The 24,871-nt window shown below is 34.2% G+C and overlaps 11 protein-coding genes across 11 annotated transcripts; 8 read left to right on the top strand and 3 right to left on the bottom strand.

Moving 5' to 3' along the window:
* Positions 1-683: 683 nt before the first annotated feature.
* Positions 684-1,194, top strand: RO3G_11859 (uncharacterized protein; the record flags this gene model as incomplete). Its single annotated transcript, XM_067666443.1, has 3 exons — positions 684-730; positions 837-1,002; positions 1,105-1,194. The coding sequence occupies 3 exons, from the start codon at positions 684-686 to the stop codon at positions 1,192-1,194; spliced, it is 303 nt and encodes a 100-aa protein (XP_067522544.1).
* Positions 1,195-3,355: 2,161 nt separating this feature from the next.
* Positions 3,356-3,921, top strand: RO3G_11858 (uncharacterized protein; the record flags this gene model as incomplete). Its single annotated transcript, XM_067666442.1, has 4 exons — positions 3,356-3,489; positions 3,548-3,669; positions 3,730-3,769; positions 3,831-3,921. The coding sequence occupies 4 exons, from the start codon at positions 3,356-3,358 to the stop codon at positions 3,919-3,921; spliced, it is 387 nt and encodes a 128-aa protein (XP_067522543.1).
* Positions 3,922-5,802: 1,881 nt separating this feature from the next.
* On the top strand, positions 5,803-7,403 carry RO3G_11857 (uncharacterized protein; the record flags this gene model as incomplete). The annotated part of the gene is made up of 3 exons (XM_067666441.1): positions 5,803-5,976; positions 6,111-6,783; positions 6,841-7,403. The coding sequence occupies 3 exons, from the start codon at positions 5,803-5,805 to the stop codon at positions 7,401-7,403; spliced, it is 1,410 nt and encodes a 469-aa protein (XP_067522542.1).
* A 449-nt stretch (positions 7,404-7,852) lies between these two features.
* RO3G_11856 (uncharacterized protein) lies at positions 7,853-8,051 on the bottom strand (the record flags this gene model as incomplete). The annotated part of the gene is made up of 2 exons (XM_067666440.1): positions 7,853-7,872; positions 7,916-8,051. 2 exons carry the CDS (start codon positions 8,049-8,051, stop codon positions 7,853-7,855), a joined length of 156 nt encoding a protein of 51 aa, XP_067522541.1.
* A 1,047-nt stretch (positions 8,052-9,098) lies between these two features.
* On the top strand, positions 9,099-11,129 carry RO3G_11855 (uncharacterized protein; the record flags this gene model as incomplete). Its single annotated transcript, XM_067666439.1, has 5 exons — positions 9,099-9,284; positions 9,349-10,088; positions 10,160-10,495; positions 10,550-10,740; positions 10,789-11,129. 5 exons carry the CDS (start codon positions 9,099-9,101, stop codon positions 11,127-11,129), a joined length of 1,794 nt encoding a protein of 597 aa, XP_067522540.1.
* Positions 11,130-11,506: 377 nt separating this feature from the next.
* RO3G_11854 (uncharacterized protein) lies at positions 11,507-11,986 on the bottom strand (the record flags this gene model as incomplete). The annotated part of the gene is made up of 3 exons (XM_067666438.1): positions 11,507-11,531; positions 11,593-11,885; positions 11,975-11,986. The coding sequence occupies 3 exons, from the start codon at positions 11,984-11,986 to the stop codon at positions 11,507-11,509; spliced, it is 330 nt and encodes a 109-aa protein (XP_067522539.1).
* Positions 11,987-15,990: 4,004 nt separating this feature from the next.
* On the top strand, positions 15,991-16,830 carry RO3G_11853 (uncharacterized protein; the record flags this gene model as incomplete). The annotated part of the gene is made up of 1 exon (XM_067666437.1): positions 15,991-16,830. The coding sequence occupies one exon, from the start codon at positions 15,991-15,993 to the stop codon at positions 16,828-16,830; it is 840 nt and encodes a 279-aa protein (XP_067522538.1).
* A 459-nt stretch (positions 16,831-17,289) lies between these two features.
* On the top strand, positions 17,290-18,637 carry RO3G_11852 (uncharacterized protein; the record flags this gene model as incomplete). Its single annotated transcript, XM_067666436.1, has 2 exons — positions 17,290-17,649; positions 17,705-18,637. 2 exons carry the CDS (start codon positions 17,290-17,292, stop codon positions 18,635-18,637), a joined length of 1,293 nt encoding a protein of 430 aa, XP_067522537.1.
* Positions 18,638-19,646: 1,009 nt separating this feature from the next.
* Positions 19,647-21,283, top strand: RO3G_11851 (uncharacterized protein; the record flags this gene model as incomplete). The annotated part of the gene is made up of 3 exons (XM_067666435.1): positions 19,647-19,718; positions 19,766-20,460; positions 20,539-21,283. 3 exons carry the CDS (start codon positions 19,647-19,649, stop codon positions 21,281-21,283), a joined length of 1,512 nt encoding a protein of 503 aa, XP_067522536.1.
* Positions 21,284-22,360: 1,077 nt separating this feature from the next.
* Positions 22,361-23,263, bottom strand: RO3G_11850 (uncharacterized protein; the record flags this gene model as incomplete). Its single annotated transcript, XM_067666434.1, has 3 exons — positions 22,361-22,569; positions 22,619-22,702; positions 22,762-23,263. 3 exons carry the CDS (start codon positions 23,261-23,263, stop codon positions 22,361-22,363), a joined length of 795 nt encoding a protein of 264 aa, XP_067522535.1.
* A 403-nt stretch (positions 23,264-23,666) lies between these two features.
* Positions 23,667-23,810, top strand: RO3G_11849 (uncharacterized protein; the record flags this gene model as incomplete). The annotated part of the gene is made up of 1 exon (XM_067666433.1): positions 23,667-23,810. One exon carries the CDS (start codon positions 23,667-23,669, stop codon positions 23,808-23,810), a length of 144 nt encoding a protein of 47 aa, XP_067522534.1.
* Between the last annotated feature and the right edge of the window lie 1,061 nt (positions 23,811-24,871).

The following is a 24,871-nucleotide window of genomic DNA, read 5'->3' as shown; positions in this document are numbered from 1 at the left end:
TGAAAAAAAAGTACAAATATTATTTTTTTTTCTTTGCCCGCTAAAATTATATGATTAGAAGTGTCTGAATGAACAAAAATTTGGATTACAAAAAACCAAAATCGCTAACTCAAATACAGCCGTTCCACTCTAATTCAAACATTTTGGTTGGGTTTAAAAGAAAGAGATTCAAACAAAAATTTATGTTAAAGAATACGTGGTTAAACTATATCTTCTTTGCACACTTTATTAGTACGGTGCTCAAACATAAGTTTTATTTAAGCAACTAGAGAAATATCTTTTCGAATATTAATATGCCATCGAGGTATTGGTTTGAAATCTCATTTGAAGGATGCGGCTTGCTTATCACACTGCAAATTATATGACAGAGACCATGGCACGGATTCCATTATGAGCGACAAAACCTAAACTCTTTCAGTCAACAAAAGTTATCTATTCTACCTCCCCAAGGTCTTAGATGCAAAGATTTTTGAATTTGTACGATATGCTAAGTTGAAGGAGGCGTGATAACCATGGCTTTTAAAGCACTAATAACCTCAAGCATTTGAACTAATCAATGAGCAAAATCGAGTGTGACCCAAACACAGCAAATTTTGTTTTAGATGAATACGCATCACATATGTGCAGTTTTTTTTGTCGATGACGAACCTTGGGGTATTCCATGAAGCTTACGGATAATCCAAATGTTGTATCTATTGACTCCAACTTTCGGTTATACCAACTTCATCAGGTATGTACTATGTTTCACTATTCTGAAACCCGCTAATATTCTTGTGTCTCTTTGTTAAAGCGCTCCTCCAAAGACAATGTATTGCGTTTACGTGCGGCAAGCATAGTGGTAATTTGACTAGTGGAAAAATTACATTGGTACTCTTGACAACAATAGCTCTCCAGGTCATCAACAATTCAGACAGAGCGACATTGAACTGGGATCAAGTTCAAGAGCATTACAATAAAGTTGATAAGGATGGCAAGATGAAATTGAACTTGGGTGATACCTTGGTAAAACTAAGAATAAGGATGTGGCTATAGACTCTCAATCTATACTTTTATTCTTAATCCATATATAATAAGAAATCTTGGATTTGTTTTCTTTATACCAAGAAAGGGGCCCAAACAAAGATTGTTGGAAGTTGCGTAACTTTTTCTTTATTTTCTGAAGTCAATAATCGTTGTATCTGCAGAAAACTCTGAAAATTCTACATTTTTAGATAATAGCTACAATGGACATCTGTGCTCTTTTCAAGATAGTGAAAGCCAAATAAGTCGGAAGCTATAGAGCTTTTTAGATAGAAGAAAGAAAGATGTTCTTTGTTAAATGTGTTCTCTGTGTTTATTTGTATATTCTATGTTAAGGGGCTTGATCATAATTTCTTTATCTTGAAATGCAGAATAATCGGTTTGGGATTGATATTTTAAAGGTTCGCTTGAAGACCTATCATATATTGTATTTCCATTGAGACATCTCTATATTTAATTACTGCTTTTTTGTTCATATAATTGATATTGGCACATCAATGCTTAGTATCTATTTATTCTTTTATATGTTCATTATCTTTATTTAGCAAAAACTTTAGATTTTAAGAATACTAATGGCATAAGTAGGACTATATAAAAAGACAAGACAGAGTACGTTTTACATGCTTGGCATACTGCCCCGATTATATCCAAGTCAGAAAGAAGTTTGATGCAAAAATTTCATAACTGCCACATAATGTTATGCCCAGTACATAATAGTACTATTGATCAATAAACGGTAGCAATTTGAAACTTATTACACTTGCATCAACAAGAATGGCAATAAAAACTAAGTTTTCTTTCAAGCATTTTTATGATAAGTAAAAGACTAGAAAGTGACCTAATTATGGCGATTCAAACAGTGCTATGTTTTTATTTACTGTTTGCAAAATACAAATAACTGAAAGTATTATTATTTATAGAATTTCATTATTTAACAAAAGTTCTTGGTTCTGAGGTAGCTAGTGCTAACAAGAGTAGATCCAGATTATTATTAAAGCATAGTTTTGGACACAGTTTATAAATAAACAAATTAGTAATAAAAAAAGCCTTAAACAATACAATTTATGATACTATTGAAGATGTAATATAAATGATAACATATAGGAATATTTTATAAAAACAGTAGAAAATATGATACAAAAGTAACTAAATTTCATTGTTTTAACTAAGCAATAAAAGTCTTCTTGACCCATTTCAAGATTTAGTAATGACCAGTTGAGCTAAATTGCCAATGTTAATATTGTCTTACAATTCAGAATACAAATTAATAAGATGCTTTCTTCTTTTTAATATCATAATGACATTAGTTTATCTACTTTTGTAAGGATACATAGGGAGCTAGTATGTAAGATGTGAAATCCAGTAAGATGCAATGCAATAATGATCAACAGCTTTCTGATAATGTCAAAGTTTAGAAAAAAAATATGTACTTTGTGTTTAGTTGAATTGATGTATTAAAATATGTCTTTCTTCTTGCTATAATAATAAAATAATAAAACTGACCGCTCGGAGATCTTTCGTGAACTACGAGAATTCAATGCTCAATTGACTGAATTTTGTTTATATGTATTTTCGTGTTCACCTTTGCTCTGACATTCTTGTTCTCAACAAAAAGAATACATTTTCCAGCTTAACGTTCATATCTGCAGTTTAAGCCCCTTATGTCATTCTATGCTTGATTTATAGAGCCAGTTCCTAGACATAACTTAATATTTTACTAAAAATTTAAGTACTCTCTCTTGAAACTATCTTAGGATCTAATACAATAAAACACTATCCAAAAGAATTTTTAATTTAAATTCAGATATACTTTTTCAGACATGCAATGTAGCATTTACTCTAAAAAGTTTTCTTTATGCCAATCTCTGAGGTAACTGAAGGTTGAGTATAAATATTTCCTTTCTTTTCACATAATAAATAACAGTTCGATCCGGATAGCCTTATTGCTAAGGTGAATAAGGTAGAGCAATATAGTAGAGATTTGGCTGTGAATTTTTTATTAATCTTTTCTTCAGGAACCTTGCCTCGTCAATTTTTTAGATACACCTATAACATACAAACAGTAAACAAGTCAAAGAAAAGAAAGAACGGCATTTAAACATTTCTTCAATCATAGTTTCAACTTAGATGTTACCATTGACTATTATTCTGGAAATGATTTGCCACCTCATTTGCGTGATTGGACTTTTAATCTAGTCAAATCCAACCTTTATGACATGTAAACTCTACAATATTAAAAAATAAAAATCAACCTTCTGACTATATTTGGAAATGTTTCTGAAATAGGTATAATAATTCGAAAGAAGGATGGAGTGATGAAGGGAAAAAAAGAGAAATGCTTGCACCAGAAGCCAGATATCTCATTGCTAGATCTTCAGCTGATCCAAACGACTTGAAGGGTTTTTTATTATTTCAGATGGTTCAGGAAGAAACGATGGATGATGACGTTATGGCAAACTGTGCTTACTGGTAATAATAAGAAATGCTATAAAGTAGATTATTAAGAATTGAATCTTTATATACATAGTTATGAAATACAGTTGACCACAGATGCTAGAAATCAAGGCCTAGGGGAATTTTTAATGAATCTTTTAAGTTGTATTGGAAGCTATTGGAAAATGGACAAAGTGATGTTAACGGTATTCAAAGGTATATAACAAATGTATTTATTTCAATTAGCATATGCTAAAAAACATTTGTAAATAATAGCAAACAAAGATGCCTTTAGGTTTTACGTAGAAAAACTAGGGTTAGTGCAGTATATTGGCGCAAAAGAAGCTTCTAAACATTAATTGACATATTTACTATAGATTCAAGCTGGATGAAATTTCTCCTGGTGCATGTCTACCAAAGTACAAAGCAAAGTTGTTTGATTATGAACTGCTTAGTAAACCATGTTGAATGTAATGGAGTTAAGACAATTAGACACGTCTCTAAAAAAATGGTTACAGTTTGTCTACAATAGACATTATGCTTTAGCCATAAAAAACAATAAAAAAAAAATAAGGAAAGGAATGACTTGAATCTCGGGAAACAAATATAAAGCATTTATCTGCAGTACTAAGAAAGAATACAATTCGAACCAATTTTATCAGCTATAAAGATAAATGGCAAATCACATAAATATTAAGTGGGTGTAATTCAAAGCACTTGACGTTAAATTCAGCAAGACCAGCAGATATTATAAGCTGTCTTTTATGACATTAGGCCTTCAGCTGTACACTGTTGATTCAATCGGTAGCGAGACGGTATTCTAGCCGAGATCGTACTATGCGCTGATACATGCGACTAGAAGGAAGTTTGAACTAGTGCTTCACGATTTCTTGACATTCAGCTTGGATATTATTAATGATAGGAGCAATGCTTTTGGGAAATTGCCTTCCACAATCTTCCAATACCTTTTAAAAAACTGACGCTAAGCTATTTAGCCGACAACTATCTGAATCAATTGTGTTCTCTCTCTGTGTTTGGTCGAAGCTTGCGGGATTCATTAATTCATAGAGGTGTATACTTAGTTTCAGCAAGATTTCAAAAGCACCAAAAAGAAAGATGCTAAGATACACTGAAATGGTTTCGATATTTTCGTTCTATAAATAATCTACAACCAATGCCTTTCGCGTTGCAATCTGTTTGATCGCAAACTTGATAACCTCAGAAGTTACGAGCGTTTTAAATTAAAGGGTGATGCTATAAGACTATTGCAGTTATGAGAGCTTCTTTGAGTATGATCACTATTATTTAGGGCTTACAAATGCCATATCATCGTATCAACTACGACTTAAGGTCCTGTAGTGGTATTGAATGGTCATGAAATTGTTTCCTCTGAAAAGGCCTTTAAAGTTCCGAATAAAAACAACGAATCAACAATTGGTTGAATCGACTGTCACAATATCTACCAAAGCTTTTTGAAAATTGGTAAGCTATAAATGTGTTTCTGTCACGTACCTTGTAACTCAAAAACAAAAGTGTACCTTTCAATTGCATAAATATAAATGAAAGATTCAAAGCCAAAGCTATAAATTGAAAGTGACGAATGTTTAGTATCTTATCAAGAAAACAAAATACTAAAATAAATTGAACACAAAAGGTAGAAAATACAAATATGACCCAATAAATGTCTAAAAATAGCAGTGAATCCTCTCAATTAATCATAATTTATCAGACAATGGGTTGCATTTGTCCCGGTCTTCAATTGAATTATTAATTGAGTTTCCAAACAGGTCTGTCCATACTTTTACTGTATTTAAATTCATCTCGTGGTTGCATTTATCCTATTTGTGAATCAATAAATGTACCAACTTCGGTCAATAATTTTATCCCTGTTAGGTACCGACCCGACTAAATAAAGAAATCATTTAGATGCAGTAAAATGCGTTACATACATTTTTATAATTATTGGTTTAACCATTGGACCTTTCTTGTATAAATGGTATTATACTTAAGTACTTTTTGCCTATCTAAATTAAGCTAGTAGGGTTTCATTAGTACAAAATTACAAGATAAAAACTTCTTTTTCAGCAGCTAAAAGGCTACATATATGCGAATTACCTAAATGCTATCCTCTTTATATAAATTATTTAGAAACAATATAATCCTGGTATGCTTTGTTTTTGACAAGCGAAACGGACTTCTCGTTCCTTATTTCCAGAACAAAGCAACAAACTCAGACTAAAAGTTTTTCAAAAAAAAAAAATTCTAGTGGCAAAAATAGATTGAAAACACCTTTTACTCTGTTTTTCTTCTTTTTGTTATCCTCTTGCTCTTCTTTCTTTTTCTTTTCAAATGACACGCTTCATTACTGTAATATCTATACTATTTATACTACAATTCTGTTTTCAAGTTGTACACAGTGCTGCCAATGTCACCAAAGACAGTAACAACGCAGACCCTTTTGCCAGTGACAGCGGTGGATATTCGAACACTGTAGCAGCTCTCCCTGATGAAAAATCTAAATATGTAAGTTTTCTATCCCTCTCTCTTCAATTATAGCTTCATCGACAAGCAATTCCAATGTTTTGGTGATTGACCCTGTTTTTACTATTATTTCTATAAACCTTGATACTAAAAATTCATTATCATCTATACTATAGAATAGCAAGACTAATTCTGACGCTGACGTCCTTAGCGCAGCTGCTGTCTCAACAGCAGCAACCTCCGACAGCCCTGCAGCAAATTATGAGCCTTCTGCTCCTGCAACCACTCAAGACTCAGCTACGACTAAAAATTCACCTAGGCCCACTACAACATCAGATGCAAACATGCAGACTACTCCTGTCACCACTACTAACGCACACACAACACGTGCGCGTTCGACGGCTAATCCAATCACTTCTGATCCAATTACCTCTGATCCAGTAACATTTAATCCAGCTCCCTATGATCCAATTACTTCTGACCCAATTCCTTATGATCCAATTACCTCTGATCCGACAACACCTAAATCAGTGACTTCTAACCCTGTAGTTACTACCACAAGCCCTCAAACGACGACAACAACAACCGTACAAACTACTTCTGCCGCTAGCATTGCATCAAGTGAACAGCCTTCACCCGCAGTTTCTTCTACAACAACTTCAGCATTATCAGTTTCAAGTACTGCTCATAGTACATCAGCAACCAACCAATATAGTACTAGTTTTCCTTCAATGTCCTCTACTGCTAGTACAGCCTCTTCATCTTCTTCGGCTTTACCAAGTTCAGCAAATTCCAACGCAAGCACGCCCAATAAAGGAGCCATTGTTGGTGGTGTTGTTGGTGGCATTGGTAAGGAACACTTCTTTTATTTTTCTTAAAAACATTCTAACATCAAAAATTTTCAAGTGGGTGTCGCCTTAATTGGAGGTTTTTTGGCATTCATCAACAGACGAGGAGGATTTGCGAGCCGCTCTAAAAACAGAAGAGATGGATTAAACAAGGATGACTACACTATTGATATGAATCAAAATGATTTTGGTCCTTCTAACACAGATACTACAGCTGCATCAGTTACTGGTTCCGCTGTACCCATGTCACCTTTTGATAGTCGACGTTACGCTCCTTCTCCTCAATCTGCCTATGCATCTGCAGCCGTACCTAGCGATCCTTACAATGACTATCATGAAGGATACAGCCAAACGGGATATAGCCAGAATGCATACAATCAAGAACCTTTCCATCAAAATGGATATCAACAAGACAACTATGGTTACTACGGATATGACCAAGGATACCCACAGCAGGACTCTCAGACATATTATAGTGAACAACCCTATATGCAACCTCAAAACCATTATCTTGATCCTACAACGCCTAGTACTGTTGTAGGCAAACTTTCAGAAGCCAGTTACCAAAACACAGCTGATAAACCTAATTTGAGAGAGTACAACAAACCAAACGAAGCATAAAAGCAAAAGGAAACAAATGGATATCATTTTTTATATCATTGGGTATTCTTATACTTTAATTCAATAATATACAAACCAAACTAGACTGTAAAATATAAATAACCTGCATTTATGCGCATATTCTTAAACTAAAGTACTTGATTATTATCACTTAAAAGATTTTCATTGTATGTTTGTTATACTTTTTATTAGTGGCTTTCAGCCTCAAAGTGTGTAATGCAACGCAATTATGATAACAACAGACTATAAAAGCGTACATCAAAATGGGTTCTTTTTGAATTCTATTTCTTGCCAAAGCATATTTGAATTATACATGTAGTTATTAGATGAAAATACAAAAATAAAAACGCTTGATAATCTAAAGACGTCAATTTTAATAAATCTGTTTTTATAAACAACAGGGGTCGACACCTACAATGTTCCTGCTTGACATCAATTACCGCTTAATATTATTTTTTCATGCTCCTCTCTGGGATTCAGCAAATTAAACGCTCATCCCTCTCGTATCTTACCTGAAATGCTAACTTCAAATCTTTCACTTCCTAATATTCCTAGTAATCCTGGTATTTCCATGATTGCTCTCAAAGGAGAATCCTGCTTCAGCAGACCGGAAAGTACATCCCTACTGCACAACCATCCAACCGACATTTTTGCTTCAGACCACACCAAGCACTTTTCCTTGTGCTATTAGGGAAGAGCCGATTTATGAGTTGTAAAGAATGAACTGGATCCAAATTTCTTCAAACAACGGATGAGCGTTGACCTAGAAATGGTTATCGCTAATTCACACTTGTGATTTCAGCTGATCGCCAGTGGCGTAAGGCTCCTTGCGGCCTGTCCTTTCCAAGTATCATCTAGTTCTTTCAGTTAGTTTATTAGGCTTTCTATTACTCTTTTCTAAAAATATAGAGTTGGTTTCTTTACCAATTTGTTATTGACCTGACAATCGTCCACAGACTGCGAAGATAGTGCTGTTATTTATTCAAATGCAAAATATTACAACGAAAAAGCTAACACTGTGGTTTTTCTTCTTCTTTTTTACATATAATGCTTTAATTTGAGGGCAATATTATATAAATTAGACCTCTGAATACTCATTGTATTTTAGTATTCATGAGAACTCTTTTTTTTATTATCAATTTAATGAATCATTCATAGTAGTGTTTTTCAGGATACAATGCAATTACCTTATTGCTCTGGATATACTCACATGTAAGCCAAATGAAGCACAAATTCATTTATAGGCCACATTATTTGTTTTACATAAACCATGAACACATTCCTTTACATTCAAGTTTTTCAAAATGAGCATGTATCAGGTTTTAAAGAAATACAGATCAAGTAATACAGAAATCAAAAGTAGAATGAGCGGCTTATTCATGCAAAAGGCCTCTCTTTTTTTTTGGGTCATCTTTGTTGAACAATTGGCTTATGAAAAGGGTTGTACAAAGTAAATAAATATTAAACATGTCAAAATGACTCGATCAATACAAGTCATTTTACGCGAAAAAAAATCATCCACTAAAAAGCAAGATAGATGTTGATTATGCAAAAAAAAGACAAAAAAATATTCTTTACTTTTCATTCGTTAAATGAGTTTTAAATTTGTTAGATGAGATGCTGAATGAAGATGAAGGCTTCATAAACTTCACTTTGTCCATATTTTTTTTCTTTTCTGCTTCAATTTGTTTGAATATGGTTCGATTACCTGAGCCACCAACCACAGTAGGATCATCAATCCCAGCTCATACTCCACATGCTGTCTCTGTCATGTTTCCAACTTGGCAAGACAATATTTATTACGAAGAAGGAAATCCTATTGTTACATCAAAAATGGAATGTGGATACCCTCGATTCTTTATCCATCCTTTTATACAGCAAGTAATAGACAATTCCTTTCTAAACCATCCAACCATTTGATTCATTTATTTTTTATTGTGTGTAGTTAAGCGCCCGTCTGACCGCCAAGTTTGGTAAACCCGGCGATAGCTCCATGCTTTTCCCATCCCACAAAGCCGCAGAAAGTTGCCGAGCATTCATGAACCGCTACTATCAAAGCCCCACAGGCACCGTTCGTATCGCAGAATTTGAAATTGTCTCACCAGAAAGTGAGCGAGTGCCGATTCATATCGCCTTGTTTCCTCAAGATGCATTTCCTATCGCAAAGCAATTTTGGCAGCACTCGGGCGACATCATTTGCTCAAGAATGGCCGAGTATTGTTTGCGTGTGCTCGATGCAAAGGATGAGGGTGGAAAGGAAGGGAGTCCATCAGACGATCTGTATCGTCCCAAACTCACCATGGGAGGTCGCAGTCGAAGTCACTATAGCTCAAAGCAGCAGATATCAAAATCGGCCAACAGTGGCGATGAAAAGGTTGCGGCCGAGCAAGCGACTTACCTTGAAGAACGATACGGTAGAAACTTGCCTGTGAAGTTTGCAAACAATGCCAAGATTGCGTTGAGACGTAGAATTGCAGGTATCTTGACTGATGTTCCTATTGAAGATCAAGCAGTCAATAGTAGTAGTAGCGTGGAAGAACAACGAAAACTCACAGGCGAGCGTGGCATCAAAGGCTTATCTGAAGAAGATGTTTATCTTTATCCCTGTGGAATGAGTGCTATTTACCATGCTCATCAATGTGCTATGCTTATTGGTGATAAGACACTCAAGAGTGTGTGTTTTGGGTAAAAAAAAAAGAAGCGTAAGCATACAGGATATATCATGAAATTTCCTAACTAGAAATCGTATACTTTAGATTTCCTTACACGGATACTTTAAAAATCTTACAAAAATGGGGAGCTGGTTGTCACTTTTATGGACTTGGCGAAGAAGAAAGTATTGATGAATTGGAGCAGATGCTTGAATCAGGAGAAAAGATTTTGAGTCTTTTTTGCGAATTACCCTCAAACCCACTATTGAAGTCACCAAATATCAAGAGAATACGCCGTTTAGCTGATCAATATGGTTTTTTGGTTGTGGTGGATGAAACGATCGGTAACTTTTGTAATGTGGATGTTGTCTCTTGGGCAGATGTTGTTGCGAGTAGTTTAACAAAAGTATTTTCTGGTGATTCAAATGTGATGGGTGGAAGGTAAGGGGTTTTTTTTAAAAAAGAGAGAAGGATACAAGTTTAATATTTTAAAAGTATGATACTTAATCCCAAGAGCAAATATTATCATCAGCTAAAAGAAGCATTAAAGACAGACTATGAAGATTTACTTTGGTCAGAAGAAGCAGTCTTTTTAGAGCGTAACTCTAGAACATTCAAAGAGAGATCAAAGGTTATCAATCAAAATACAGAGGCATTATGTGACTTTTTAGTAACACATGAAAAAGGTAAAAAAATAAGAAGAGAACTCTATTTTTCTCTTACTCTTTTCATAGTCCATAAAGTATTCTATCCTAAATATACTTGCAGAGAAAACTATGATGCAGTGAAACACAAGACAGAAGAAGCTGGTTATGGTGGATTATTTTCTGTTTTATTAAAGGATGAGAAGAGTGCTGCTCAATTTTATGATCATCTTAAATGTGCCAAAGGACCATCACTGGGCACTAATTTTACACTGGCAAGTCCATACACTATTCTTGCACATTATACAGAATTGGATTGGGCAGCTAAATATGGTGTCTGTCGGTACTTGGTTCGTGTGAGTGTTGGACTTGAAGATAGAGAAAAATTACTGTCGATGTTTAAAGATGCTTTGAATGCGATTACTGAATAAAATGATTTCAATTGATTTTTATATGCGTTTATTCATGTTTAATTACAGATGAGAGAGAGATGAAGATGAGAGGGGGAGGGTTATATTAAAATGAAGAAAATCTATCGTCATAGGCTTCATGTTCTTGGTAAATGTCAAATAGTTGTTTTGTTTCTTGATTACAAGTTGAGCTTGTATCCACTTTTTCTGGAATAAAAGGAGGTGTTATATTACATTTCAATAGTTCATCAAAGTCAATGTTGGAAAACCACGCATGGGCCTTTATGTCTTTTAGGTTGTATCTATCTTTTGGTTTAGGTTGAAGTAAACCTTGTATTAAATCTTTGGCATCAGGACTTATGTCACATAACCAATTCACGTCACATAATAAAATGTTTTCATAGAGTTCTAATGGTGTCTCTGCTATAAAAGGAGTAAAACTAGAAGAAATAAGTAAAGGGAATTAATGCGTCAAACTACTTACCCAACCAACATTTCATAGATCAATACACCCAGTGACCACCAATCAACAGCACCTGTGTATCCACGCGCACGAATAATTTCTGGTGCAAGATAATCTGGGGTTCCACAAAGAGTGAATGTGGTATCCTTGACGACTTTAGCAAGACCAAAGTCGACTAATTTGATGTGACCAGCAGCATCCAAAATGATATTTTCTGGTTTTAAATCTCGATAGACAATATTCAGACTGTGAAGGTATTCGAGGGCTAATATGATTTCTGCTGTATAGAATTTAGCTTCTTGTTCAGAAAGTTTCTATTGAATTCTTTATCAGTCATCTTTATTTGTTTGTTATCATCTTTAGCCAATCACCTTCTTTTTTTGCATGACTCTAAATAGTTCACCACCAGTGACATAATCTGTAACAAGACAAAGATGCCTATTTGTTTGAAAAGTGCCCCAAAGTTTCACCAAAAAAGGATGATCAACAGTCGTAAGTATACTTTTTTCATCATGTGCATGCCTTGTTTGCTTTTCAGATACAATCAATTTTTTATCAATCGCTTTGATGGCATAATGTCTTTTATCTATCGTATTCTCTGCTAAATAGACTTGTGCGTAATTACCAGAGCCAATCTTCTTTTTAATATTCAAATCATTCAACTGAAATTTATTTATCTGCTCAGAAAAGAGGCTTGGTTGCTTGACAAGCGGAGACTTTGTGACAGAATAAAGATGAGTGAAAGAGTAGAAATGGGAGTTTTCATTGGAGATGGATGAAGCGGGGGATAAGATGCTCGGAATCGGAGAATGACTGTGTATGGAAATAGAGGAGGCAGGAGAAGAAAAATCTGTTGGTTGGTCTTGTAGAGAATTTAGAAAATGGGAACAGTGTATTTATAGATTCAACATATACCTATTATAACGTGTTCTTCATTATGAGCGTAATTAGTACTTGGATGATCAATGAAATCCTCTATTTTTGTATTAGGAACCAATGTAAATAAGTTGTCAGTATTATCGCGTAAGTAACAAGTAGAATTCCAGTTTTGGGATGCTTTGGATATCTGATTATTGTTTGTAAAGAAATGAGAGCTTATATTTTGTCTCATTAAAAATGTCTATTGATAAAAGAAAGAAAAAAAAAAAAAAGATAAGCCATTTGCTGTAACTTTTATGTAGATTCTGATAAGATTTCGGTCCATTAAAATTTAAATTCAATATGGAACATTACTTGATTAGGTACCGAGGTGAAACTACCTAATCAAGAGTGGGCCCTTTTTTTTTATAAAAAATGAGACACAATCAAACACTGACATTGTATCAGAAATGATTTCTTTTAAAAAAAGATTTCAAGAATAAAAAATGAAGCAAAAAGAAGAAGTATAATCAAGACTTAATAGACACATCTCTTTCTTAACCTTAGCTTATATCGTCACTGATCTAAAAAAAAAAAAGTGTGTATCAAAAGATATTAGCGGTTTTCCAAAATAAATTGTGCGCCTCTAGAAAGCAAGTGAATACCATAAATGGAAATAATGAACATTTGATAAGATTTTCAGTGGGGTATAATCACAGTACCTTTTATTTTTTAGGGCTAAAAAAGACAAGTAATTAAATAGGCGAATGTGGCAAATGATAATAGAAGAAAACAATAGTATGAAACATGCTAGGTGATAAGCTTAAAAGCGTGTTTCTATTAATACAATCATTTATTTCATATTGAACAATACAAAAAGAGACACACGTCATGTATGCAACCAAGAGAACAAGCCTAATTGGTTTCACTGTCTGTGCATGGCATACAATGTGTTTCAAGAGTGTTTTGTTGTAGTCGTTAAAATAGAATAAGATGACGATATTTTATAAAAACTACTTTTTTTGTTACTATTACCGAGTGCATTTGTTTTACATGAAATAGTGTCTGTTTTATTAAGAGACATTGTGTTTTACAATCTAAACATTTTAACACGTTTTGTTCTATAGATCACTCTGTTTCAACAACAAAGGATACTCAGCTTGAAAGCTCTGATTACAAATCATTCACATCCAAGATTTTTTTTTTTCTAATTCTTTTTCTTCTCTTTGTAACCCCAGGAACGGGACATCCAATAAACAGCTTGGAATACCAAGTAACTCTGACTCAAAAGAAATGTACATGTATTGGGATGCAGTTATTTTGCTTTCTTTGGTTAAAAAGGTGATTCACATTGTTACTTTTTTGTTCTCATTTGATAAACAAATGTATAAAAAAAAGCATGATTTATCATACTTTGTATTTACAAGGAAAAAAAAAAAATATTTTGCCTAGTCTTTTTTCAAGGAAATACCGCCTTTCTATCCCTAGTAAACACTGTGTGATAGTGAATGGTACTCATAGGAATTTTCTAAAAAGGAGAATTCTAAAAATGAAATCAAACTGGATTATGTCTTGTCTTTTTAAAGAGCAAACAAATACCTTGTGTTCTCTATTATTCTTTGGATAGACATTTGATAAATGCATGTGTATTTACATGGTTTATCTATGAGAAAGGAATATAAGCTGCTATAGCATCAGGGGAAGAAAGGAGGAGGAGTAGATGCTTTCAGTGTACAACATGAAATTAACTTGGTAATCCTGATTTAGTAAAGACACACCGTCATTGGTCCTTTGGGTGTTTATTGAGCTGTAGTGTCTGCATCATTGTATCTTTTTTATATCTTATAAGGAAATGACCCAAGAGATGAAAGAAGCTTGTGAGATTATCTTGTATTTTTTCTTTTAATCTCTGCAATTAGTTGAGAGCAAACATCTCATATGAGCCTTGCTGTAATTTGAAATTAAATCTAGTTTAAACCAAAAGGCTAAAAATCGCACAGAATGATCACAAAATGTTTTCTTTATTTAAATAATCAACGGCATTTCATAGTAGATCATCTCTTGTTAAGCGATGATAATAAACCATGGCAAATGCTCTTATATACAATCATGTAATACACTTTTTTATCTACTTTCGGTGCCTATTCCGATCGTCTCTTTTTAAAATCTTTTCTTTTATGGAACCGATCCTATTTGATTAAAAAAATAAAAGATACCTGCTGTCATTTTAAACTAAGTTTATTTAATACAGTTTTGTTATTGAATCGTATCACCAGAAAGCATAAAAAAAAAGTGGCTCATTGTGAGGATTATGTACAGAGTATGTTTTAAACTAATTACCCGGAAAGGGTGTTCATTCATTTTAAAAACAGGCAATGACGGCACTGTTGCTATGCTGTTGCATGGGAACAATCACCATGCCAACCATCTTTTTAATCACTCCTTGGCATCCTTTTTTTTTTTTTTTTTATAAACCAAGTTCATCTTTAAACAAAATAAAAATGATAACAATACTAATGGCTGATAAACAAGCATGCTATTAAAGAAGTTTTATTTTTTGTATAAAATAAAACCAACTAAAAAGAACGCCAAGAAATTTAATCAATTAAACAGATGTTAAAGAAGAAGATGGAAAAGAAAAACAAATCACACAGAATCCTTTTCTTTTCATTTGACACGTCGCGATCATATGATAAAGAACCTCTTTATACCTAAAATGGTGAAAATGAATGTTACACACAAACACTGCCAAGCTTTTTTCCTTTCTTTCTTTCCATTTTTTTTTTTCAAAATAAAATAGCATTGTTTATTTCATGTATAAAAGATATGCAATAGAAAAAAAAAGATATTTATTTATAAAACAACATCTCAACCACAGCTAAAAAAGGAACAGGCCTTATTTCATTCTTTTATACAAAAATGCATGAGTCGTACTTTGAATAGAGTGTTACACATTGAAGCACAGTCAATGCAAAGCTTTCTCTTTTCTTTTTTGTTACCTAGCTTCACTGGCTTATTGTTTGATGATTTAATAATTATAAAAAGAAACAAATAAATGTAATACATCTTTTGTTTCTTTTATTCTTTTGTAATAAAGCATAGAAAATACAAAAGGTGCATAAAGCTTCTTTGTTGTTTTGCCAAGAATTATGATTAAAAATTTTTTTTTTATTTCTATTTTCCCCTCCCCCTTAATTCCGTCGATCCCAATTTTAGATTAATTTAAATAGACATCATCTGCCAAGATATTTGCTTTTTCTTTCTTTCTTTTTTTTACATAAACAAATGCACCCAATTGATACCACAAACACAAAGAAATCTATTTTACCTTCACCTCCATCTTCACCTATAAAATGCAATAACAGCAGCAAACGAAAACGCGCATTATCTTTATCTTTTATACAAAACACAAGTGTAGAGCCAATAAAAAAATGTAAATTCAATTACTTGGAACCTTATTTAGCAACCTCTTCTTCACCTAATCAACGTGACCATCAATACAATCGTTCTTTATTAAGTTGGGCTTGTATCGCACGATCTGTAGAGAAAGTAAAAGAACTGATGAGTAATGTTCATTTGGATATCAACATGAAATCAGGTCCCAGTCAGACAACCGCTCTTCATGAAGCTGCCTTTATCGGTTTTGAACAAGGCATTCATCTATTATTGAAACATTCAGAAATTGACCTCAACATAACAGATCAACTAGGTCAAACAGCTCTTCACTATGCAGTTCAACGAAATCAAGTGAGCTCATTAAGAGTCTTATTAGCCGCCGGAGCTCGATTGGACTTGAGTTGTACCCATGGCCGTCTTCCGATACATACAGCAGCCATGTATGGATTTGAAAAATGCATTGAATTACTTTTATCACATCGTCAGTGTCACTCGAATAATCCTTCAGAACTCGATATACTGTGGACCAAAGAGCGATTAAACAACCAAAGTGTGGTTGAGTGCGCTGTTGTCAGAGGATACGACAGACAACTGCAGAGACTGTTAGATGTAGACACCACGCTGGAACACAAGCGACGAAAAGAGCTGATAGAACTCGCTGTTCACTGGAACCGTCAGGACTGCTTACAATCTCTCATTCGACGTGGATGTCCTCTCACGGACAACTGTCTGCTTGTGGCCGTTCAGCAACGAAAGATTGATCTCGTTCGTATCTTGTCTGCTGCAGGTGCTAATCCATGCCTTGATAATGGACAGAATCCTTCCTTTTTATATACTGCTAATCATGGATTCTTGGAGATGATACCATTTGTCTTTACCCTGTCTACTTCAAAAGATTGTATTCAACAAGCCTTGTTCTTGGCTTCCTCTATCGGAATGCATGAAAAACTTAGAATTGCTATATCTCACACACTTCAAACACTTTTATCAAAAAAATCTTTATAAAAACATTCCTCTTTAATGTAAATTCTGTATTGTTAATAAACAAAAAAAAAAAAAGCCTTGTAATCCTCTCTCTCTCATTTCTTTTGCATTTCACTCGGCTGACAATAAAATTTCTTGGTATAAAAAATGTCTTGGGTTACATGTGGGAAACAAAACTGGACGGATTTATTCAAGTTTTATGCAAAACTAAAAAAAAAGAGTGTATTGATGATACAAATGTGTACAGGCTTATTGTTTCCTTGACATCAACATTTTAGAAAGTTACACACAACAAGCGATCTATATTAAATACGTTTGTATAAAACAGAGTGATATCATCTCGACTACCACTTTCTACAAAGTCTATTATTGGTCAAAATTTCCTTATCTGCTCTTTAAACGGTATTTTTTTTAATAATAAAGGCGCATACGAAAATAAAATACTTTTCTTCTTTTTTTCACAAACAAAAATAAAAAAAAATGAAATTTACTTTATTGTCTGCTGCTTTGGTTATGGCTGGTTATGCTACAGCCGTACCTATGGTTAAGTCTAGTTCTTATTCTGACGGTTATGTAGCTCCACTTTATGCTCCTGCTGAAACTGAAGCAGTCAGTGGTTCCTATATTATTATGCTCAAAAATAACCTCTCTGTCGAACAAATTCAAGATCATGCCGAGTGGGTTAGTTCTATGGTAGCCTCTCATGCTTTCAATACAGGAGAATTATTAGATAGTTCTTTTACTGCGGGTATTAAACATGTTTATGAAATTCCTAATCTCAAAGGTTATGCTGGTCATTTTGACAAGAAAGTTTTGGACGCCATTCGTCGTTCTGAAGAAGTAAGAAAGTTTAATGGTGAAAATAAAAAGAAAAATTTGACACAATTGTGATTAGGTTGAATTTGTTGAAGAAGATTCCATTGTTTACGCTAGTGAATTACAACGAAGTGCTCCTTGGGGACTTGCTCGTATCTCTACCCGTGATTCACTCACACTCAAAAACTATAATAAATACAACTATGACGAAAAAACAGCGGGTGAAGGCATCAAGGTCTATGTGATTGATACGGGTATCAATGTTGATCATGTGGACTTTGAAGGAAGAGCTAGCTGGGGAAAGACAATTCCTACAGACGACACTGACCAAGACGGTAACGGTCACGGTTCCCACTGTGCTGGTACGATTGCTGGTAAAAAATATGGTGTAGCCAAGAAGGCTGAACCGGTAGCAGTCAAGGTCTTGAAATCCAATGGTTCAGGTTCCATGTCTGACGTAGTTGCTGGTGTCGATTGGGCCACATCTGACTTTTTGAAGCGAAAGAAGCAGGCACAAGAAGCAGGCAAGCCATTCAAGGGTGCTGCGGCCAACATGAGTTTGGGTGGCGGTAAATCAGCTGCGTTGGATAGAATTGTGAACGGTGCTGTGGATGCTGGTCTCGTCTTTGCTGTGGCTGCTGGTAACGATAACAAGGATGCATGTGACTATTCACCTGCTAGAGCGGAGAAAGCAATTACGGTGGGAGCCAGCACCGTATTTGATGAACGTGCTTACTTTTCAAACTATGGTAAATGTGTTGATGTATTCGCACCTGGCTTAGATATTCAGTCTATTTGGATCGGAAGTAAGACTGCAACAAACACCATCTCTGGTACATCCATGGCCTCACCTCATGTTGCTGGTTTAGCTGCTTATTTCTTGAGTCAAGCTGAACCAGGAGCTACACCCAAGTCAATTAAAGAAAAGATCATCAATGTCAGTACACGTGATGTATTGGAAAAGATTCCCAAAGATACTCCTAATCTTTTGATTTATAATGCTTACAACTAAATTCCCTTTATTTTGTCTCGAATAAATTTTTTTAATGTGAGTTTAAAAAATCAACATGCAAAACAAAATGACTCCATTTCTACGCCATTTTTTTTTTTTTTAAAAAAAGAATTATTTTATTTTATGCCATTTCTATTAAACTTCATTTCAAAGATTAAACATGAATCTGCCCTGAATGTAAGTTAAAAAGCTTTAGTTTTTTATTAAGCTGATAACAAATAGACACTGACAAGAGTACAAAGAGCAAACGAGAAAGTGCCTGTACCTTTTAAAGAAATGGAAGATGATATAAAGAATACAGAAGAAGGGCGATTGAAGATAGGAGACTGGATAGATTTAACAGGCCCTTCAGGTAGTGGGAAAAGCACGGTGATGATGGAAATGGCTAAATACAGCTTGACTACAAGTCCACATCACATTCTATTTATTGATTTTGATGATCGCGTGAACCCAATCAGAGACGATAGGTTTCACTTGTGTCAATTGAACCATGCGAGAAACTTTAGTGCAACATTGGAATGTTGGTTAGAAGAGCATGTAAATACGCATGTACTTTGGGTGATGGTTGATAATAGTTCATTTGTGGACCAAAAGTGTTGGCAAGAAATAAAGCATTTGCAAAACAAATGGGGATTTATTTTACTCACAAGTACACCCATCATGAGTGCAGCTCAATTGAAAAAGGATAGTGTCAATTATCGTTTTGAGATGAGCGTAACAAAAGAAACAAATGAGATACAAATGCAAATGGTATGGCCAATACACAAGGATGTCTTTTCAGTGACATTGTCAGTGTAGTACAAGAATCACAATAAAACCACTGCCCTTTTTCTCTCTCTCTCTCTCCTTCTTCTTCTGTACCTTTTACTTTTTCTAATGCCTAAAATACAAAATAATAACAACTATAATTGTATAGCAGTTATTGAAACAAATAAAAATGATGAAACTGTAAATGAATATAGAATACAATATAAAATGTTATTAATTGAATCAAAAGGTGTATCATATCATGTTGGAAGATGAAGAATACCACATCTCATTAATTAGATACAAGCAAGACTTTTATGAATTAGATCATTTGGTATGAGTAATATATTATGTTATATCATCTATCTTACATGTCAATAGCTCAACATCCATTTCCCAGAGTTTCGGATTCCATTACCGAAGTTGAATAAAAAATTAAGCACATTGAGATCATTATTTGACTATAAAAAGAAGACCAACACTGAATTACTCCAAGACTATCTATATCGATCTATATCAACGCCTATCGGAAAAAGCTCTTTATTCAAAGACTTTCTATCCGTTCAAAGACATGAGGATAGGTTGATGTTAAAGAAAGGACATCAGCCGTCTATCGCTGTACAACCTACTTTAAAAAGAAAAGGATCGTTTTATGATGTCAGACAAACCAAGAGACTAGCCCTAAATGATTATGATATTCAACAGTTTGAATCCATCAAGGTACTCGGAAAAGGAGCGACAGGGAAAGTGATCTTGGTGAGAAAAGAAAAGAGATTGTTTGCTTTAAAGGCAATTCATAAATCATGGAGTATAACAGCAAAGGAAGTAAATCATATCAAAATGGAACGGGATATCTTGGCCAAGTTGTCTGAATTGCATCATCCATTCTTGATTCAACTCTATTGGGCTTTTCAAGACATACAAAACCTGTACCTTGTGTTGGATTATCATGCTGGTGCTGATTTAGCTACATTGTTACAAAGATTCATCTATTTCCCACAAGAACAATGCAGACTGTATTGTGCTGAGATTGTAATGGGCTTGCAAGAACTACATCGTCATTCCATACTTTACAGGTAATACAGCAGTAAAGCTTTTTTTTTTTTTTTTTTTTTTTTTTTTTTTTTGGCTCATTTCTCAAAACAAATCATTAGAGATCTAAAACCAGAAAATGTGCTTTTAGCAAACGATGGTCATATTGTTCTGACTGATTTTGGACTATCGAAACTATTTGACAATGATGATGAACATCGCACAAATACTTTTTGTGGTACACCAGAATATTTAGCACCAGAGATTATCTTGCAACGGGAATACTCTTATGCTGTAGACTATTGGAGCCTTGGGACGATGTTATATGAAATGATCACGGGTGTCACACCATTCGCTGCTCCAACACCAGATGAAATGTATGATCGTGTGCTTTATGATGACCTCTTGTTTCCCGCTCATTTTGATCCTGAAGCGGTAGACTTGATTGCTGGTTTACTAGAGCGCGATCCTGAGACAAGGATAGGTGGAGTGTTTGAGATAAGAACACACCCTTACTTTATCAATCATCTCAATTGGAAAGATGTTTATGCTAAACGAGTCAAACCTCTTTATATCCCTTCTGTATCATCCGAGACAGATCTAAGTCATTTTGATCCTGATTTCTTATGTATGTCTACATCAATCAAGGAAGAGAATGATGAAGCAGTTCTCATTCGACAAAAATGGTTACCGAGTCATTGTCCAGCTGGTCTGACAATGGATGCATTCAAGGGCTATTCGTTTGTGAGAAGACAAGTCGACAATGAGCAGAGTGACAATGAAGATTTTACATTTTTTGGTTATGGTGATGATAGTGACAGCACTTTATTATCAGATGAATTAGCAACAACATTTGTTGGTTATTAAAAGAAATAGTTTATTGTTTTTAAAAAATAAATAGTTTTTTTTTTTTTTTGTGTCTGTGTCTTCTGTGTTCCTCTCCCTTTTTATTTTCAGTGAATCCAGTAATGAGTGGCATCTCGACTGGATTAGCTAATTTAGTTTGTATAGGCTTCACTGTTATTTATGTCATTGGCTTTTATGTATTCAAAACACCTGGATCGCGCAATCATCCTTCAGTCATTCGAGCGCGTATGAAAGCAGTAACAGTGGCTTCTGTTTTATCAATTCTAATCGTAAAGTCAATTACTCCTCTTGACTTGATCACCACACTTGGACTTGTACCAGTCTTTGGTATCTTCAAACCCTTGTTGTTGTCCGTCTTGTTGTTCCTGGGACCTTTGTCAATTCTTTATTTTGATCGTGAACTTCCCTTTCAAGAAAATTTTGATCTACAAAGAGATGTCATTGAAAGCTTCACTAAACCTTTGGGGCAGCGCAATTATTTTGTAGTAAGCAGAACAATAAAAAGCTTATTAAAAAAAAATCTTATTTTTACATAGGCACCATTTACAGAAGAACTTGTTTTTAGAGCTTGTATGATTGCAGTGCTTTATCAGGCAAATTATTCTAAAAATTATTTAATATTTGTATCTCCACTCTATTTTGGTATAGGTAAACTATTGGACTCGTATAGTAGTAATATATTAATATTTGGTAGCTCACCTGCATCATGCTTGGGAAAACTATCATGCATTAGGAAAGACAAGGGAAGGATTGATACAAGTGATATGTGGATCGTTGTTTCAGTTTACATATACAACTATCTTTGGTTGGTATGTCAGCTATTTATTCATAAAGACTGGTAACTTATGGCCACCTGTTCTTTGTCATTCATTTTGTAATATAATGGGATTCCCTGATTTTAGTAGAATAACGTATAATAAACAAGGCAAGTTAATAACAAATAGTTTTATTATAATAATGAATACTAATAAAGAAGGTATAAAGTCATTTTAGCTTGTTTCCCAATCGGTATCATTCTGTTTATTTGCCTGTTTAATCCACTAACAGACATTGGTGTAAAATCAGTATATTTTTAAATTACTTTTTGTTGCTTGGTTTCTTGTCTTCTAATGCATTATCAATAAGCCTCTTTGTGTAATCACGTACAAGATAAAATGCATCCCCTCTTTCTAGTCTTGTCCAGAAGCTCATAAAAAATCTTTGTTGCGTACCATCTTTCCATGATTCAATATATCTCTGTGTAAGATGTTGTAGTGGACTGAACGTTTTACTGATTATCCTAGTCACTGTAAATCATAAGCAGTTGCCAATAAGGCTTTTTTTAATATACCCTACCGTGTTCGCCTGAACGACTTATTTCTTTTTCCAAATCTACTGTATAATAGTCTGGATAATCTTTCTTACTCATCATACTCTGTTCTAAATTTCAGATTGTTTAATAACAAAGTATAGATCATCAGCATAACAAACAAACAAACCTCCTAGAATGTGTTCTTTACATCTTTTAGGTGTCTTGGCTACTGATATCCATATTCCATGAAACAGATTCAACATTGATCCACGGATACTCATTTCTTCTTTATCTTCCTCTGCTAATAACAGTCGCTGTCTTGCTAACTTTCTACTTTCCCTTAAAAAGCAAACCATTGTACATTCTCTTGATTGATCAAATAATTTTTCTAGGCTGTTTCTATCTGAATTATAACTCATCTTGGGAGCATTTGCTAATAAATAGCATTGCTCTTTCCACCCTAATTCTTTATCTTCATTATGCTCCATATTACGACTCAATCCAAGTAAGATGGACGCATATTTGTTTTCTCTTTCCGTATTATTATTCGCTGCTTCTTCCGCAGCTGTTCTCGTTGCTGATGCTTCTGACCACCAAGGTGATAGTAAAGAGGATGTTTCTTTGGATGAAGGTATTGTTTTATTTGCATCTTTTTGATTTTCATCATTAGTCTTATTTTGATCAGTCATGTTGATAGAGTTTGATTAAAAATAAAATAAAAAAAAAAAGTGGGGTGATGCAAAATAGCGGTTATTCAATGAAACCTATATTTACATAAAAACAAAAGCCTCTCTCAGTCAAGGTAAAGTGGGGAAATATCTACGTGAATTGCCATATTTGGAATACTTTCTTTTTCAGTGTATTTTTTAATTGCTTCCATCTTATGATAAAACAATTGTGTGTGTATAATCATTTTATAAGCAGCTTTGTGTTCACATTAAAATCCAACTACTTTCATCCTCTTTTTTTTTTTTTTTTTTTTTTTTTTTTTTTAAACTCGCCTAAAAAAAAATAAACCCTGAGCTGCAAATCAAATTTTCTTTCTCTCTCTTTCTATCAGTTTATATAATAGAGTACATCTTAGGAAAAATAATGACTTCTGTTGACCAATTGCTTGACCTTAAAAACGACATTATGGGAGATCAAGAAATATTAGGTAAAATCAATAGTGATGATTTAACCCTTAGAGCACTTGTATCTACAAAAGAAGCTGGTATCATTATCGGAAAAGGTTAGTGTAAAACAACAACAAAAAAGAAGGTGGTTAAATAGTGTTTGTATACGTAGGAGGCATTAATGTAGCTCAAATAAGAGAGGCAACAGGTGTGAAAGCTGGAGTTTCTAAATCAGTTCAAGGTATACCCGATCGTGTGTTGACCATCAGCGGTACATTGCAAGGTGTCGCTAAAGCTTATTCATTGATTGCAAAAACACTATCCGAGACTTTAACAAATAACAAACATATCATTCACCTTCGCTTACTGGTATCTCATAATTTAATGGGCTCTGTGATTGGTCGACAAGGTGCCAAGATAAAGCAGATTCAAGATACATGGGGAGTGCGTATGGTTGCGTCAAAAACCTTATTACCTCAGAGTACAGAACGCGTCATAGAAATGAAAGGGTCAGTCGATGGGATTTATAGTGCCATTTTGGATATGGGACGTTGTTTGATGGAAGATAAAGAGAGAGCTTATGGTACTATATTATATAACCCAATAAAAGCAAGCCAAGCTATTACTACCACACCAAATAATAATAATATGACACCAAAGCATCAACCAATAAGATTAGATGATCCGACGATGCGTACTCAAAACATATCAATTCCTGCAGACATGGTAGGTTGTATCATTGGAAAAGGTGGTGCAAAAATAGCAGAGATTCGTAGACTGTCAGGTTCTCGAATTTCTATTGCAAAAACACCTCATGATGAAACAGGTGAAAGGATGTTCACGATTCAAGGTACAACAGAAGCCAATGAAAAAGCTCTTTATTTGCTTTATGGACAACTCGAAAATGAAAAGGAGCGCAGACTTAGAGGCGTCATTCCAGATGATTTATTGGAAGATGAGCCAATCAATTCACTAACTCCTTAAAATCAATTCTACCCACTTTCTCTTTATTTACTTGTCTACACCCACACTTACCCCCACACACTTGCCAAAAATCCATAAAAAAAAAGTAAATATAACCAACGCACACACCCTCCCTTTTCTTTCTTTGCAATACATTTATTGTATGATAGTAAAAAACAAAAAAAAAAAGAATTAAAATCTCTTAATAATAACTTATAT

Source organism: Rhizopus delemar, genomic scaffold (genome assembly GCF_000149305.1).
Source record: "Rhizopus delemar RA 99-880 supercont3.9 genomic scaffold, whole genome shotgun sequence".
Classification (NCBI taxonomy): domain Eukaryota; kingdom Fungi; phylum Mucoromycota; class Mucoromycetes; order Mucorales; family Rhizopodaceae; genus Rhizopus; species Rhizopus delemar.
Note: the sequence above shows the minus strand (reverse complement) of the source record. Positions and strands in the feature narration are given on the sequence as shown.